Source organism: Drosophila teissieri, chromosome 2L (genome assembly GCF_016746235.2).
Source record: "Drosophila teissieri strain GT53w chromosome 2L, Prin_Dtei_1.1, whole genome shotgun sequence".
Classification (NCBI taxonomy): domain Eukaryota; kingdom Metazoa; phylum Arthropoda; class Insecta; order Diptera; family Drosophilidae; genus Drosophila; species Drosophila teissieri.
Window position 1 is genome coordinate 4,196,718 of NC_053029.1, and position 19,169 is coordinate 4,215,886.

The 19,169-nt window shown below is 43.1% G+C and overlaps 1 protein-coding gene and 1 long non-coding RNA gene across 2 annotated transcripts in view; one reads left to right on the forward strand and one right to left on the reverse strand.

Annotated features, from left to right (window-relative positions):
• LOC122615690 (Down syndrome cell adhesion molecule-like protein Dscam2) overlaps window positions 1-19,169 on the forward strand; it is an 83,160-nt gene that overhangs the window by 49,992 nt on the left and 13,999 nt on the right. Inside the window, exons 6-7 of the mRNA XM_043790742.1 lie at window positions 14,792-16,981; window positions 17,733-18,239. Coding sequence (XP_043646677.1) covers window positions 14,792-16,981; window positions 17,733-18,239 — 2,697 coding nt within the window. The remainder of the gene's footprint in view (window positions 1-14,791; window positions 16,982-17,732; window positions 18,240-19,169) is intronic.
• LOC122615703 lies at window positions 13,574-14,738 on the reverse strand. The gene is made up of 2 exons (XR_006325867.1): window positions 14,435-14,738; window positions 13,574-14,251 (listed from the first exon to the last, which is right to left on the reverse strand). It is a non-coding gene; the product is annotated as an uncharacterized LOC122615703 (long non-coding RNA).

Consider the following 19,169-nt stretch of genomic DNA (forward strand, 5'->3'; position numbering starts at 1 on the left):
GGTCTATACATTCTCTTCTCTCTTTTTTTTTTTTTTTTTTTTTTGCTGTCAAATCTTTGTCCTCAGCTCGAAAACCGCTTAAGTTTGTTGGCGGCTTAGCGCCTGCTGCAAAAAAAAAAGAAAATACTAAAATGCGGAAATTGTAGGGAATTCACAGGTTACTTTTGCAGATGAAGGGAAATGGGCTGAAAAAGCCTATTAGTAGTGCACACAAACGGATTTCTATTTTAGATGTATTTAGGCAGTTAGAAGTGCTTTGAGATTCAGAGAATAAATTAATATAATATAATGAATATACATAATACAGATTATACTTTCATATTTAATTCATGTAATTTAAAAAGCTTAATCAAGCGTAATTTCATTTAATTTACTACTTCCCATTTGGCCACAGAAACAGTTCGTAAACCATTTAAAGCAACTTGACTCGCCTTAATGGTGATGCTCTTTAAAAATAATAATTAAGAGATACTTGCTGCAGGGCTTGCAGCCACAGGAAACTCAATTTTTCCAACTCCTTTCCCAGGGGTCCATCGTTTCCATAGTTTAATGCCAGGCAATTAACTTTTGTCTTGCCCCCCGAGAAGAGCGGAAAAACAAAATGGAGAGAAAATGGGGGAAAAATTGGAGGGGAAGGGGACCGTCGGGTTCAAAGAGGAGTAGGCCTGTCACATGACCTGCCAGTCAGCGATGAGATCATGCATAAAAAAGCCAAAGGAAAAGCCGGGAGGAAAACCGAAGCGAGCCCAAACCCAAACCAAAATCCAAAGCGAACCGAACCGAAGCACGTCCTCAAATGGGAATGGAAATGTTAAATGTAAATGCGGCATATGGAAAAACGGGAAACGACCTTGCTCTGTGTTTGGGCCTTAACACCCGCAGTGGGTGGCGTTGGGCGGAAAATGGAGCGAAAATCAGGGGGAGGGGAGGAGGGTGGTGAGCAGATTGGTAGATTGTCACAGGCAAATAGGCGGGACAACATGAAAATCAACCAAGCAAATGCCAATACACATGCAACGCCGGAAAGAAGCTGCCACGCACTGAAACAAATAATGTTTCCAAATTCGAAGCACCCATTAAAGTTCTCTGGTCAACTTTACATATATCTAAGTCGTCACAGTATTTACCGAAAATAGTACTTGCACACGCTTTTTATCCAAGTGTAAAAGTAGAAATGGTCGAGGATGTTGCGGCTGTGGCATTCAAGGATTCGAGGCTTAACATGGCGTAAACACAAAAGCCTCTAAAGGCATCAACTGCGGCATATAAAGTGGCATTACATTAGAGTACGAACCGGGAACAAAAAACCAAAAAAAAAAAGAAGAAGAAAAAAAACATGCACACAGAAAATAAACGCAAACATGTCCTTTGGCAGGAAGTGCCGCAAAGACAAAAAGAGATTGTCGAGTGGCATCGTCGACGCATTAAATTGAAGATGATGACGATAATGCGCCAGATAAGTCCGGAGTCTGGAGTCTGGGTTCTGAGTTCTGGAGTGTGGAGAGTCTGGGGGGCGCAGGAGGTCTGGGAGTCCATGGGGTCATAGGTAACAGCCAACTTAACGTCAATAAACGGGAGCTGAGGGGCGGAAAGGTCGCTCTTCGGTCCGCAACAAGCCATGAAAAGAGGGAAAGCTGAGGGGAAAAGCAGCCTGGGCCACAGGATAACATCTGCCATTTGCGGCCAGAACGAAAGATGAAACAATGGGGCAGGAAGACAAGAGGACATGTGGATGTCGGTTACTATTTACTTGGCATTAAGCGAACTTCAAATAAAAAGGATAACGAGCGCATTGCGAGACACGCAGGCAACTCAAAATGCCACTGGAACTGGCTCAACAATATGAACGAAAAAAAAGCGAGCAATCAGGGGGGCAAAAAGGGGGGCGGAAAAAGAAAAGCTGAGTGACATTCCCAAGTTGAGGAAATTCGAGGGATACTTCGAGGGACTTCGAGACAAAAGGCTGCCATGAAAGGCACGACAATTGCACACAATTTTCATTTATTGTTGGGCTACACATTTGGCCACATTATGTCAGACATTCTTCCTTTTTTTTTTTTTTTGCCACCCCCTCTCGATGAGCAGAAACAAAAAAGCTTGCCCCCACAAATAATCGTACATTGCTCTGCCCCTCAAACACAAAAAACAAAAAAAATAAATAAATAAAAGGAAACTTTCTAAGGACATGTGTGTGCGTGTGTGGGGAAATTTTCCGCAAATATGTATCCTTAACCATCCAGAAAAGAGTATTTCCCTCTCGCAGGGGAAACCAAAAATGCCGCCTCACATTTTGACGCTTCATTTCCATTCCTCTCGATTTTGCGTGTTGAGGTCACTTTCGGTTTTTGGGTTTTGGGTTTCGGATTGTCGGGTTAGGATAGGTTTCGAATTCGGGCATTTTGGGGGCCAAGATTTTGGGTTGAGCAAGGGCTGAGCTGAAGTTTGATAAGGTTGCAGACATGCGGTTGAAATGTTTTCTTTGTTTGACATTTGAGGCGATTAAAATTAGAGACTTATGTAAAAGCCAAGACAACATTCCTTGGGGCAAAAATCACTCCCACCCTCTAACATAATGCATATTTTAAACTGGGCAATGTCATTAATTGAAATGGAATAGAATACATATATGCAAGACTTTAGCTTTTGATGAATTAAATTGCATAATGGAAACCGACCTTTCTTATTAAAACACAATAGAGAAAGAAACTCCCCCATGGAAACACCGTATATAACCGATAGCGTTAGCGACAACTGAACAAATAGAAAACGCATAAAGCCCCCCGTTTTTGGAGTGGGGAAAACATTTCAATTTCGCTGCGGGCTTCTGTTTTATTTCTGTGCTCTCTTCGGTTCCTCAGTTCAGTTCGATGATATGCCAAACGACCAAAACAAACTTTGCATTGTTAGTCATGATGATGGCGATATACGCATATATCCCCCTCCCCCCTCCCCTCTCACATATCAGGTCCTATTGTTGCCATACATATGGCGATGATGGCGATGATGGCGATGATGGCGATGATGACGATGATGAGGATGATAACGATGATGATGAGGATATGTGTATGATGTCAACAGAGCAAACAGCACGCGTCGCTTGTCGCAGTTTCTAGGGTTAAGAGGGAGGGGGGGCTTTTCAGGGGCTCCAAAGGATGGACAATGATTCGGCATTGTTTTGGACTGGACTGGAAAACAAACGCCAACTGCCACGCCCACCTAAACCCGTTGGCAACCGGAATGACAATGATCATTAATATCTGCTGCTAATTAAAGTAAATTTTGCGATTCAATAAAACCGGTTGAGGGACTCGCACAACAACGTAGCTATGAAATCACCAAACACACACCCACCCACATCCGAAAAACACTACATACTATACTCCCAAAAATACACATGCATGTATGTACGTACGTAAACATGTCAATAATATTCAAAATTGAAATGTCAAAATGCTAATTTTGCACATTTGTTTGACTCTTGCAGTAAAGGCAGGTACACAGAGCAAAATTTAGGTCGCATTCTTTCACCTACAAAAGGGGGCTGGCATATTTTAATATAATTTGATTTTTTCATCATGTCCGGATTTGCATATTTAATATATTTAAACTTTATATTAGCCTGTGTATTTTCTTTATGTGCCTCCCACTTTTCCCACTTTCAACCGAACCTCTTCTTCCTTCTCCCATCTCGTTTTCGGGAGGAGAATGCAATGCAATTTGCGCAATGTGTGCAAATTTGCACAAGCCGCACCAAAAATTTTATTTACAAAATTTTCGTGCCAAATTTGACTTTTGCCAACGCACAAGAGCAGCTCGACAGCATGATGGTGAAGTCAGGGGGCGAAGCGGAATAGAAATGCCTGATATTTCTGCACTTTTCCAGCTGCAGCTGCAGTCCAAATATTTTTCCACTGACTAACTAATGAATTGAGCACTGGGACCCACAAACCGAGTGCAACTGATGATCAGCTTACCAATTGTACACCAAAAAAAAAAATTAAGGACATTTTCCCCATTTCATTTCTCCCTCATTGGACAGAAGAGTGAGCCTCATTATGCACATCTCATTTGTGAACGCTTTCCAAAAATGTTGGACCCAAATTTAAAGGGCAAATTTAAAAGGTGAATTTATTTGTTTAAACAACCAAACTATATGAGAGTTTTTTATTATGACGAGTACAATCCTTACTGACAATTTAGAAAAGTCCATTCCGTGGGGTATGTTCTACAAAAGAAGTTTACCGCCAAAGCTATAGATTGAATAAAATAAAAAACAATCCGGTTTAAGCCACCTAAACTATCCAAGGGATTTCGGTCAGTTGATAAAAAGTTTTTGGACAAAAATGGCAGCCAAAAACCGAAAGGAATTAGGGATATATATCCGTTTATAAATTGAAAACTAAACAGATTTTATTGTTCGGTAGTTCCATTGTTTTTACTTTCCGCAAAACATGATTTCCATTAATTGCATTGCGCACTTTGGCTAAAACTGGCCTCGGGATTTGTCCATTTTTCGTGTAAATTGAATTGTAAATTTGACCAGAAATATGAATGGTTTTGGTTTTGTTTTGAATTGTATTTTAATTAAATTTTTTGCACATTTGCCGTCAGACCTTTTTTTTAGCTAATTAAAAGTTTTTTTTTTTTATTTGGCTTTCCACAATCTCTACATATCAAGCTAATTAGGTCAAACAGGAAAAATGCCTTACATCCCGGCGGTCAGAAATCAAAACTTAAATTAAATTTCCGTTTCAATGTTATTTTTCTTGTTGGCATATGCTGAAGACTGCGAAATGCTAAATATTTACAGCCATATATAAATTTATTGTGCCAGTAAAAGAGTTGCAAACAAGGAATTCTCGATGAGGCAGGCGAAGCTGCAGAATGTGGCGTAACATTGGAGTACTAAAGTTTTTGGGGCACACATGTTGCTCGGGGCATGTTGCAGTCCAATTTTAAGGAATTTATGGCAAACTTTTAATACTCTCCCGCAGGAACGGTTGCATATAATAGGAGTAGTGTATGGCGAAAACTTACATGCAAGATCATAAATACATTATAAATCTAACTTGATATAACTAATCACTTATACGCGATGCACACAATCACTTATATAAAGGACAGCTTAATTTGGAGTTACATATTTTTGGGGGTATACTAAGAATTCTAACCCTCCGGCATTTGATGCCAATTTCCTAGTTCCCCGATCGAACTGCGGGAAAATGACTTCCATAAATTTATTTTCCTTCAAGTTCCTTGGTGGATCCCCCAAGTTAGAGGGGCCATAAATCATCATTATCATGTGTGGTAACTCGAAGGATAATACCCCGCAAAGTTAGTAGAGTGCATAACAATTGACAGCCAACTGGCTGGAGGTCCTTACTTCTGCGGTCGCGTGTGTTTCGCATATAAGGAATTTCTTTGGGGGGAGCCAAATGGAGCCAAGGCAGTAAACGAAAGTATGAAAAATCTGCAGGCAAATAAAGCCAGCAAATGTGGCAGAACGAACTGCAAAACTATCGAGGTTGCAGGGCGGCAAAGGCCAAAAGAACAAAACAGAAAAAAAAGAAAAGAAAAAAGCGCAAATGGAATATAAAAAAGGATAGCAAACGCACAGCAAGAAAACTACGCAAAGTGCTGAACAAATGGAACAACTTACAGAAGCTAAAATGGCAAACAACCAGCAGTACAACAACAACAGTGGGCAACAACAACAACTGGCAGCAATATGAACAACAATCTTGAATATTGCACGTTTACATATGTAGATACATTTCCTGCAGCAAATGCGGCAGATGCAGATGCTTCTGCCAGCAGTAGTAAATGCAACTGAACCGGAGTTCAACTCAACCGAAGCTGAAACAGAATTGAACGAAAGAAATTGCTGGAAAAATGCGAAGGCTGTGCACTGGGAGAAATGCAATGCTATGCAATGCAAATCCTAGAAATTGCTGATATAAATAATATAAGTATATACACACATTTCTTGCTATTAAAGAGCTTCCTTGATTTTCAAATAGCTTTAAAGCCTCATTAAAGTTTACAGATTATTAGGTATTGTTACACGTTTATGGATGTTTTTCAAATTCTTTTATATACCTTTATTTCTATCTACTTTTAATATTATTACTTTACTGCACGCACACGTGGCAGCCGCTGGGTAAATTTAAAAATTTTATTTACATTTCGCCTGCTGTCGCTGCAGCCGTGGGAGGAATAGAAGGCTTTCGAGGGACCGGGGCTTTGTTTACATTTAGTGCAGCTTCTACTTGACTTGCACCAGCAAATAGAGCAGAGAAGAACTGCACAACTATAGAGGCCCCCCCCTTTATGGAGGGGAAATGGCAGCTGATGTGACCCGGGGGCCAAAACCAAAAGGCTGAAACGGTGGCGACTTTGGTTCCGACTTTGCCCGCTGGCCTCTGATAACAAAAACAGAACAACATCGACCAGAGAGAGAGAGAAGAGCAACAGCAACACTGAGGCGCACAACTGAAATAGCAGTGGATTCCAGTATGTTCAGTAGTTTTTGTAGCCGGCGTTTTGTCCCCAGAGGGTTAAATTCTTGCCACACACACCGATGATGAAGCGCCCCAAGTTATGCAACTGAAACGGCAACAAAAGCAGCTGGTGTTGCAATCATGACTGACTCAAAACCAGAAAATCGAATGGGGAAATAAGAATAATCATGGGGAAAATGCTGCCTTTTCGGGATGATCTCTACATCTCTACAACATTGAAATTATTAAAAAGTACCTATTCAAGTATAAGATGCTTTCAATTGCCTTTCATATTTGGCTAAGAACAATTATTTTCCCAATGCTAATACTTACTCTATACTGAACACAAAATCCAAAAACAATAGGCACACTCACTTGCCATGTCAGCAGAGCCCACGTGGCCCAATTAAGCCATAATCTGTTCTTTGTTACAGCCCGTAGTCCAAGCCCTATTTATGTATATCTACATTGGCTATCTGGTGAAACAAAATCCATTCCCATTCAGGATTGCTATGGCAGCGAGACAGTAACCTCTTGTATCTCAGATCTGTAGACCCAAACTAAACTTCCTGCCAGACGAAAAGTTTTCCATCATCACACGCCCACATTGCCATTGCCTGTTCAGACACCTCTTGAGGAAATTAAAGTAAATGTGTCACTGGCAGATACAGATACAGATACGCACTGCAGATTTCCATTTCCGCCCTAATGCAATTTGCCGGACTGACAAAAGAAGCAGAAATCTTGTCAAATTAACTAAATATTTACAAAGGCAATGAAATTCTGTCTGGGCATCTTGGTTTTTTTCTCTTCTATTGCTATGAAGCCAAGGAGTTGCAGCGGCAAATTAATTTAACATAAAATTAAAGGAAACGAAATAAAATGCAGGGGCGAAATTAAAAGCAAAGTTTAGTTTCCCATTTCCTTAGAGGTTTCTTGTTCTTGTTCATGTTTCTTTTGCTTTTTCTGCGCTCCTTGTCTTGTCTTTTTGTGGCCCTTCAATGAATTTAATTATTTAGGTCAAAAGACAGGACAATGCATTAGCAAAAATGGAGGAAGGGTGATGGGTGATATTGAGTTTATTATGGTGCAAGGTTATGACTCGATGGGGTTCCCCTTAATTTTCATCTTCCTTTTTCGCCCACAGCAGGATTTGTTGAAAAACTTTTGCTTTTCTTCTTGCCTTATTTTGCCCTCCCTTATTTGCTTTATTTTTCGCAAAGTCTTGCGCCTAATTCTCGAATACAATTTCCCGCAGTCTTTTCATGTTCGCCGAAACATTTTCACTCGAAAGTTAAACAAAGCAGCCTGCTGCAATTGCTCAACTGTTCCATCATCATTGGCATCGTGATCATTATCTTCATCATCGCTTTTTCCTGCTGCTGGAAAATTACGCCATTCAAGAATTTGCTTTACGTGTGCTCTCATTTTTTTTTTTATTTAGTCGAGCCTTGCAAATCGCTTGACCCATATAATTGAATACTCTAAAGGATAAATGCCAGTTGGTCAAGTCAAGCTTACAAATATTAACATGTGCAAATTTTATCACAGTGATTACGTTTTTAATTTTTGGTCTAACATATTCGGCTGTTAAATAATTAAAGGTTGTTAGGTAAATATTTAATTTGCTTGCAAAACCAAGTAACGTTTCCTTTTAATTTGGGCCTGCAGTATTTAAAATACATTTCTGCCCCACAAGGGTATTTCAACTTTTCCTACACTCAAAAAGAACTCCCTGGAGCTTCTAAATTTTTCGCCAGCCTATCCAGAACTTTTGTTTACCTACATTTTTTTTCGCCCTCGTTTCAGAACCTATTTTTTTTTTTGTACGTCTGTGTTTTGTTGCGCGTCAAGTAAATAAATAAAAGCAAAAGTTTTTTGGCCCACGACTCGAACTGTTACTTTTTGGACCGGCTACTCGTATTTTCCCCCCCTTTTCCCTCAGCAATTTTCCCAACACTAATGACATCGTTTGCGGGCTCTGCTATTCCCTTTCCCTTTTTTTTTCTATCCAGATCTCCATGTGTGCGCCTGGAAAACTTTGTCAATAATTTTACTGCCTATTTAAAGCAGCCTCCTTCTCCGGGATTTTCCTATTTTCCATTTGCACAGCTCCCTTTTTTTTTGGTGTTCTTGTTGTTGTTGGTTTTTGTTGTTTACCATTAAAATTCCAACCAGACAATTTACAAAAATTTGTGATGTTTAAATAGCGGGGCAGGAACTTTTTGTTCCTTTTAAATTAATTTGGGGCAGCTTTGATTGCGTCTGCTTTTCTCAGAGGTGAAGATCCGAAATTGTTTACGCCGAAAAACATGTGGAGGCCCATAAAATTAGAAGAACTTTTCATTGATTTGCCACAAATTGTGTGCCATAAAAATAAACTGGACAGATGGGAATGCGTTGCTCTCCAATTATGTTGTGTTTGCTCATTTGTATCTTTGTACAGTCGATGCACAGATACATCTGTTTGTTTACACGTTCATTTGCAGCAGTTTCTGTTTGTCGGCTCTGTAGCTGTAGTTTATCAATATGTTTTTCGCTTCGGGGAAATCGGGGAGTTCATAAGGCCATGCAACATTTATTAAATCTTTTGCTTGATTTTTCCCAACAATTTTCTTCGGATACGGATACTGTGTGTGTTTTTGACCAAACATTTGCTTTGGTCGGCACAATTTGATTTCATTTTATGGCCAGCCATTGTCAGATTTATAGTATATATGTATCTACATATATATACAAGTATCTTAGGCTGTCGTATCTGTATCTGTCTCTGGTATCTGGTATCTGCATGTGTGCGGCCAATAAAATTTTTAGTACAATAAACATTTGTCCTTTTATCAGTTGGTCTTGCTCTCTTATTGCTTTTTTCAAAAGCTTTTTGCACATTTCAACGGTAGGCAAGAGGAAAACCAGGAACTCTGGAGATTTTTCCATTGAAAATGACACAGAAACCTGAAACAACAAAGCCTTAAATTTTGCTCGGAAAACGTACATATGTACGTATTTTTGTATCTTTATATCTTTAGAATGTAGTATGCTTCGCTTTGATCCACTTCGTGATCGCTTTAAAGTGTTTTCACTTTGGACAACTCATGAGTGTATTTTTTATGTGCTTTTTGCTTTTTCAGGCACGTTTTTGAGTTTGTGTTTTATGTGCGGGTTCAGTTTTGGGCACGTTCGCATGGATTAGATCCATTTATGCATTTAAAGATACAAGTGGAGAACCTTTGATTTGATTAGTAATGTTGTAATTTAGCTTGGATTTGAATTGGCATTCAGTGTGGGTATCTCAAATGTTTTTCTAAATTTAAATTTACCTGAATATACAGCACACAGTAGAGTCGTTCCTTCAAAAACAATTATCACTTCGTTGAGAAATCGCCAACTACTCTTAATGGAGATTCTTCAGAGCAGCAAGCCATGTATGTTCACAGCTTCTGAGTATCTTCTTCTGTTTCCTGCGAATCTCTTAATATCCAACTGGTTAGATCTGTTCAATTAAATGATTTTCTTGTTACCAACCTAATGTGACAGCTAAATACAGTCCTCCCAACTGGGAATGAACAATGGGGACAATGGGGACCGAGAAGGGAGGGATCTTGTTTATTTGTCTCCGTAGAATATGTCTTCCTGTAATTTATGAGCAGTGGCCAACGAGTTTCCTTTGCTATTTTTCCATTGCTACGGCTATTTGCTATTCTTGTTTCTGTGTTTTTTTTTCTGCCCCCCTGTTGCCATCTCCTGGACCGCAGTTGTTTTAGTTTATGCGCTCAATTTAGTAACTAGTTAGCCAGAAATGGGCAGTACTGCTGGTCACTTTGCTCACACTCCACACTCCACACACACAAGTCCCCGAAAAGCAAACAAGAAACTAATAAAAAGCCGAACCAGAAACCACAAGAGCTCATAGCTCAAATGCGCTGACAGCAGGCACGAGTTATGCGTACGTACTACGTATCTCCACTCGAAAAAGAAGATGGAATCGGAATCATCGGGGCAAATCGGGAGGGGGGCACAAGTAGGGGACGGAGTAGGTAGAAGTATGTGCAGCTTTTCCAACTAAATGCTATAAAAATTCTTGACTTAATAGCAAAACAAGACAGGGAACAAGCGTTCCTATGCGAGTGCCGGGAGTGTGTTTGACTAGGCACAGTTGCGGCTGAGAAATTAGAGCCAGGGTTTCAAAAGCGCCTATATGCATGCCTATGCCATCTAGAACCTAAAATATTAAACTGAGCTAATGGTTGTCATATAATAATAATTTGAAAACCTATAAGAAACATTAAAAAGTAAAACTGCAAGCATCTGGCGCTATTCTGTTGACCAGTGCTTTTCATTTGACCGCAGCTGTTTGGCCTGCGTGTGTCTCTGATGGAGAAACCAAGCCGTGTAGGGCCACTAAAGAAAACTAACAAGTTACACAAGCAAACCATCTGGTAGAGATGGCTACGTTGCGAATGGCAGGAGACCGGCTCCTCCAAAGAAGGAGGAGTGGAGCTTCAGCAGCTGGAGAAGATGCTGAAAGAAGTTCGAGGAGCTGTTTGTGGATCCACATCCATATGTAGCAGTTTGGAAACAAGAAAAACTTGAAAGGCCAAGGAAAACATTTAGTAGATGATGAAAATCATGGCAACATCAACTTGAAGATGCCACACAACTGCCAAGCCGGGGGATGCACTAGATGGATGGGGGGATGGTTGAAGAATAAAGGAGAATCCAGGAGAGATTCCTGTTGATAAGACTGTGATTGGAAGAGGAAACTCAGCTCGACACTCGATGGGTCAATAACATTTTAAGACACTTGTCTACTTAAAGTTAAGCGTTAATTGTTTTGGGTAGGTGAACACACACACACACACACATTGTCTGGCCGACATAACTTGGTATCGATTTTATATACACATGTTAGTATATGTTAGTGTCCAAGTTATTTATTGGTTATTTCGAATGAATTTGGTAATAAATTATTGTCAATTTATATAAGTTGATTCAAAATATAAGTTGACTTCTTGGCTTGACAACACAACTTTAATTCAAGCATAAATTCTTGGCCTCTGGGAACTTGTAGAGGCCTTGCCTATAGCTTTTCTTAAATTTTTTGAAACTGCTGCAAAATTTGTGTATCTTTTTAAACTTAACATTCATTAGTTACGAATAGAAGGGCCGCAGGCGAAACCGAAAAGAGAAGGTGGCGGTGGAGGAGAAACTGAACTGGGGATAAGTCGTAGTCGCCTTATCATTTATCTTGAACCTCGGGCCAAATGTTTTCTGGCCTGCCAATTTCGCGTGTCTTGAATGGATGGTGGGTTAAATTGGAGGATGGATAACAGGGGGCGGTGGTGGAGATGGAGCTCGAGCTGGAGATGTAGATGGAGGCGGGACAAGGACGAGTTGTTCGTTCGGTTTGGTTTGGTTTGGTTTTGCGCTGGTTGGTCATATCAAATCGCTTTTGCCTTGGCTGCCTTGACTGCCATGGCTTTTGTGGCCTGTGGCTCAGCGCGTGCCTTCCACAATTTTCCCGCTTTTCCGGCGACCGCTATTCCGCCCCCGCTATTCCACCCGCGCAGCCCACACATCAAAATTGGATTTGGCCAAGTTAAGCAACGGCCATTGAGGGAGTTAAAGCTCTGTCGATTATTTTTAATGGATCTGCTGCTCGCGCGCGCCACATTCTCTTTTATTTTTTCATTGCCTTGCTGGTAATTAAAATTAAAATTAATATTAGCTGACTGCTGTTTTCTCTAATTTCATTGCTCTTTTGATAGTTGTTTTCTGGCTGTTCAAATTGCCCATTTTTTTTCTTTAACAATACTTTGTTAGCTCTTAAGAAATAATATTTTAAGCTTGACTTGTCCTCATTCATTTAGTCGCCTAATTCCCCAAATCCGTTAGGCACACGAAACAAGTTTGGACCCAGCTAATTGCTTCAGAAGATCCTTGGATAAATTGCGTTAGACCCCATCGCATTTATCCGAGTTGCCAAATTGAGTTAGACGAATGTGAAAAATACCAAATTAAATTTAGCCTATTTGTCTCTTTACTCAAATGAATTGTACAACTGTACATTTCCAGATCTGAACTACATTTTTAATTTTTCTCTACTTAGGTTGTCGGTTTAGGAGATGATTTTCCTTCCTTTTTTTCTCCATCTATTTTTGTTTGGGCGTCCATTGTGTTTGCTAATAGTATTTTCCAAGTGAATGGTTGGGTCGTATTTTTTTTTTTTTTGAGTACTTGAAAATGGGGGAAAAGGCAGAGACCTGGCAACAATTTGGCAATTGATTGGAAAAATATTTCTAACACGATTTTCAGGGGTCCGCCTATTTTGCGCATCGCTTTTTTTTTTTTTGTTCTGTAAACTAATTCAATTATTTGCGTACATAATTTAAGGACCATGTCCAAGGGCGTTGAGCAAAAAATTTATATGCAAAACACGCATAAAATTGTTTGCTCCTTCTCTTTCATTTCCCTGCCGTTCATTTTGGTTGATTATTTATGAACACGAAGCGTCGGCTATGGAAATAATTGAAGGAACTTCACTTCACTCCACTCCTCTCCATTCCACTCGTCGACTGCTGTTTGCCGGGGTCCATTTTAAAGTAATCAAGGGAATGAAGGGCCTATTTTCAGGTCACTACCCCTTGGTTTTTCCCGCCCCGGAAAATCCCAGGAATGCAGTGCAGAACGGGCCTGGCCCAAATGTTGAAAACATGTTCGCAAAGTGACAATTAAGCCAATTTGAAGCCATTTAGCGGGCAAGAACGCAAACAAAAACTGTGGCAAGCTCTCGGCAACTGAATGAAAACAGCGCAGTAGGTTCGGTTAATACATTGTACGAGTATATACCCTTTATATAGAGAACAGAACAGAACAGAACAGAAAACGGGCCAGAACAAAGTGAAACAGAAGCAGGTCTTGATTTCTAACCAAACAATGCTTTAATGGTCGCCGACTCGGCGAACAAAAGCCAGACAATCAAATGTAATTACACGCACATAAACACGCAAAGACGATTCTGCGACTTGAGCTGGGGTTAAAGGTACACGTTGAGAAAATGCTATGAGCAATGGATATTGTCTTAAAAACATAATAGTAGCTATCAATACACTTAAGATGTAAGGATGCCATACTATTATGCAGCAAATGAGTTCAACTCTTGCCTTTTGCTCAATGAACAAATACATTACTTTAAGTATACATCTAGTTAGTTCTTTGTCGCCGAAAAAAGCCACAATTTGTTGGAGTGCTGGGACACCTGAACCCGCTGCTTAGACCTTTCATAAGAGGTAGCCACGAGAGAATCGCGCAATTTACTATAATTTGCAGGAGGAGATTGCGCAAGAGGAGATGGATGGAGGGATTGAGGGATGGTTGGATGGGGTAAAGGTTTCCCAGTCGAAGACCGTGCTCCAGTTTCTCAAGATTGCGGCTGCTAAAGTTCTCTAGACTGCCGCCACATTTCCACTTCTTTCGCCGGCCGTCAATGGTGCGGATTGCGGAGTGAAGCGGATTGCGGAGTGGTGCGGGTTTATGGGCAGAGTCATTAGGCAGCTGGCGACACTCCAGGGGGCAGTTAATTACAAAGTGGTTGCGGTGGCTCAGACATAATTTCACGCCATTTGCGGTGCATAAGAGGTTGCTAATGCTGGACTATGACTTGCAGTCAGCAACTTCAACTTGGCCACTAACTCGCTGATGAAGTGCAGGGGCGGAGTTTTCCGCGGGCGCCGGGAAAGTGCGAGGGAAATTACCTGCAGGTGAAAAAGATTGCTGGGCTAAACTTATTTTTAAGCGACACGGATATCCTTAAGCACATTAAAATGGCGTAATTTAATGTAAAGGTATTGGAAATTTTATATAATAATATAGAGCTCAAGAGCTGCCACTTTTATTGATTGAAATATCCAAAGGATGACCCCTTATAAATAGCTTACCACTTCCATTAACAACAAATTATCTCAGCAAGGCCCCAGTCAGTGCGCCTCTCTTTTAACTTTGCTAATGAGTCCGTAGGAGAGACCTACAGACACTTCATTAGTTTAATTAATAATTGACAAATTTCGTGTCTAATCAGCAGACTAATCATAACCACCAGTGCCTCCGCTCCACTCTCGTTTTCCCTGACTAATTCAATTAGAAGTTTCGGATTATGCCGCCTGATTATGCCAAAAATGCTGCGTGTTTATTAATTTTCATCCAGCGGTTTGCTTTGATTCCAATTCTGCCTGTGTGACTTGACTAATTTTGCCTACTTTTCTGTTTCTGTTTTTCCCTCTGCGTTTTTTTCCCAGATTACCCCCGAGTCGAGGTTGGACCCGAGAATCCTTTGCGGGTGGAACGTGACCGGACTGCCAAGCTGGAGTGTAATGTGGATGCCAAGCCGAAGGTTCCCAATGTCCGTTGGAATCGCAATGGTCGCTTCATCAGCTCCTCATTAGTTCACACGATCCATCGGGTGAGCGTTCAAGATGCCGGCAAGTACACCTGCATTGCGGACAACGGTCTGGGCAAGACTGGCGAACAGGAGCTAATCCTGGACATCCTCTATCCACCCATGGTGGTCATCGAGTCCAAGACCCGCGAGGCCGAAGAGGGCGATACAGTGACCATTCGCTGCAATGTCACCGCCAATCCGGCACCCGTGACCATCGAATGGCTCAAGGAGAACAGTCCCGACTTTCGCTACAACGGCGATGTGCTGACCCTGAACTCCGTGCGAGCCGATCATGCCGGCAACTACATCTGCCGAGCCGTGAACATAATGCAGAGCCAGGGAATGGAGCGCAGCGAACGGGTGGGCAACTCCACGGTGGCCCTTCTAGTTCGCCACCGACCAGGACAGGCATACATCACGCCCAACAAGCCCGTGGTTCATGTGGGCAACGGCGTAACCCTGACCTGCTCCGCCAATCCGCCAGGATGGCCCGTGCCGCAGTACAGATGGTTCAGGGACATGGACGGAGAGTTCTCCAGCACGCAGAAAATCCTTGCACAAGGTCCGCAGTACTCAATACCCAAAGCTCACTTGGGCAACGAGGGCAAGTACCATTGCCATGCCGTGAACGAGCTGGGCATCGGAATGATGGCCACCATTGTGCTCGAGATCCACCAGCCGCCACAGTTCTTGGCAAAGTTGCAGCAGCATATGACGCGAAGAGTGGGCGATACGGATTACACGGTCACCTGCAGTGCCAAGGGAAAGCCAGCACCCAGTGTTAAGTGGCTGAAGGACGCCGTGGAAATCCTGCCCGAGGAAAACCTCTACGAAGTGCAGACCAATCCCGATCAGGGTCTCAACGGCATGGTCACGGTGCAGAGTCAACTCAAGTTCCGTGGCAAGGCCAGACCGAGTGGCAATGCGCTGGTGCCCGGAGATCGTGGCTTGTACACCTGTTTGTACCAGAATGAAGTCAACTCGGCCAACTCATCCATGCAGCTGAGGATCGAGCATGAGCCCATTGTGCTCCATCAATACAACAAGGTGGCCTTTGATATCAGGGAGACAGCCGAGGTGGTGTGCAAGGTGCAGGCCTATCCCAAGCCCGAATTCCAATGGCAGTTTGGCAACAATCCATCGCCCTTGACCATGTCCTCGGATGGTCACTACGAGATTAGCACCACCACCGATAACAATGACATCTATACGTCCGTGCTCAAGATTAACTCGCTGACTCACTCGGATTACGGCGAGTACACCTGCCGGGTGGCCAACACCTTGGACACGATTCGAGCGCCCATTAGGCTGCAGCAGAAGGGACCCCCGGAGAAACCCACAAACCTGAGAGCCACCGCTGTGGGCCACAATTACGTGTCACTGAGTTGGGATCCCGGTTTCGATGGCGGTCTGAGCAAGACCAAATTCTTTGTCAGCTATCGCCGTGTGGCGATGCCGAGGGAGGAGCAATTGATACCGGACTGCGCCACGTTGGCCAACTCGAATTCAGCCTGGGTGGAAGTCGATTGCCAGCAGGATATTCCCTGCAAGGTAACCGCCCTGGAGCAGCACCAGAGCTATGCCTTTAAGGTCAAGGCACTGAATCCCAAGAGTGACTCGCCGTACTCCAGTGAAATCATGGTGACGACCAAGGTCAGCAGGATACCGCCACCATTGCAGGTGACCTATGAGCCCAGCACTCGAACCATCGGCATCGATGTGGGCGCCACGTGCCTGAATCTGGTGGCCGTTGTGGAGACGATGGTGAATGCCGACTCTCCGATGGCCGCCTGGGAGGTGGTGACCACCATGGACAACCTGCAGCTGTCCGGCAATGGACCCACCCACAAGGAGAAGATCATCGACAGAATAATTGGAGCCCGGCGAGTTGGAGGAGGACGTGCTCTGGGGCACACCATCAGCGAGGACGAGGATGACAATGGTCTCAACTCGCTGGCCCTCGAGGACGAGAACAGTCCCACTGTGCGAGTCAAATTGTGCCTGAGGACCAATCCCGACCACTGCGGCGACTACACGGACGCGGAAAGTAAGTACAAAAAAACATTTCACAATAGTAAGTTAATCTTGAAAACGAAACACAATCACAACAAAGACTCGCAGTTAAATATTGAGATTCTTGAAATGCGGAATGCGCCGGAGTGAAGTGGGTGGCAAATGAATAGAGTATTTTAACGAAAATACCGAGTATTGGCTGGTTGGCTGGCTGGTTGGAAACTCTCGCCGATGCTGATGATTTCCATTATATGCAAAGCCATTACGAGCAATTGCACCACTTGAATGACCGGCTGCCGGCGGACCATCAATCACTCATCCCGTCAGTGGTCTCTCCACTCCCTGCCACCCATCTTTCAAACTGCGAGCCATCTATCCGACCATCCAACTCAGCCATCCAACCATCCAGCCATCCAAGCTTCCACCAAGCAACCATTCATCCATCCACTTCAGCTCCTCGCGATGCATTTTTCATGGCTTCATTTCGTACCGCCCTCGAATACAGAGCCGAAAACTGGAATGGAATTAAGAAATTTCCTTGGAAATGCTTAATAATTAAAAAAAATATACTTTTATCAATTATCAAGGATATGGTAATATTAATGTCTACTTTTTCAATATATTTGCAATCTACTGTTAAGTAACAGAGCTGTTAAGTAATAGAGCTTTTCAGTAACAGATATGTTAAGTAACATAGCTGTTAAGTAACAGAGGTTTACTGATTACAATAATTCCCCATTTTTGACTTGCTTAACTAAACCCGCCTCTTTTTTTTACCCCCATAGTTGGCCGGCCGTATATAGCGGAGGCTAGTGCCCTGGCCACGCCCACTTTGATTGCGATAATCGTGTCCTGCGTGGTGTTTGCCCTCTTCGCTGGCCTTATCCTCATGTTCTGCCGCTGCAAGCGCAATCAATCGAAGAAGAGCGCCGCCGCCAAGGATTACGAGATGGACTCGGTGCGTCCTTCGATTGTGGCCGCCCAGCAGAACCAGGCGCCACCGCCCTATTACCCCGCCTCTGGGCTGGACAACAAGGCGCTGGAGCACTCGATGGATCTCGCCCTCAGCATGGAGGATCAGAAGACGGCCCTGTACGCCACCCAGAATGGATACAGCTATCACCCGGGCAGTGGGGTGGTGGGCGTGGGCATGGGTGGCGGCGTGGTGGGCGTGGGTGTGGGCGGAAGCGTGGTCAGCGGCATGGGCGGCGGAGTGGGCGGCATCGGCGGCAGTGGCGTCGGCGTCAATGGAATACCTGGACTCAGCGCACACACGATGCCCGGAAATGAATGTGAGTACAAAGAATCAACTATATACTGCATGCTATATAGAAATATATAATACAGTAAGGTACTAAAGAGTTTAAAATTGTCACAACTGAATTTTTTGTGAACAAGATAGGATTGGGCTTTTGGAAACCCATTTAATACCTATAGTATGTAAAGTGTTACCCACGTGCAGGTGTCAAACACAGCGAACTAAAAGATCGAAAACCAAAGTGAGAAATACTTCCGGTTGGGACGTGTCCTTAGGGTCCCTTTTTTTTTTTTGTCCAAAAGGAATTGGGGCACTCACCTCCGTTTGGTTTGCGGTGATTTTTCATTGTCCACACAAATACGTACACTTCCGCACAAAATGAAATCCGTGCTGACGTTTAAAAGGAACATTTTTCGGTGTGGATTGTGGGGGGGTGTGGTGGCATCCGAAGGGGGATTTCCATGGCTATTTTTCTTTGCTCTCGAAATTATGCTGGCCCTGAAAACGGGAAAAGTGCGAAATGGAGTTGAGTGCAAATCGATGGCGGGCGAGAGCATTCATCAAGCGCGGTTTGTGTTCTGTCAGACACCCTGCCCCCTTCTACGCACCTGGAAAAGTGGCGGGGGCGGGGGGCAAAAGCACTTTCCACTTTCCACTTCCGTTGTAAATTTGTTGAAACAGCAATTTTTTTCTAAACGCTGCAACATTTGCTGCTACGTTTTTTTCCCTCCCCCCTCGTACTGTTGTTTGTTGTTGGGTCGGTAGCATTTTGTAATACACTTTCCATTTTGCAATTGTAGCTGTCGTCCATTCATCGTGACGTCCCGTCCCCGCCGCCCACTTGTCCTCCCATTTCCCATTTTCCTGGCGTCCCTTCAAGTGGGGGGAATCCCCCAGTTTCCTTTCACCGTGACTCTTGTACTCGGTTTGAATGCGTAAAACTGGACTGAAGCTTTCCGTTCAG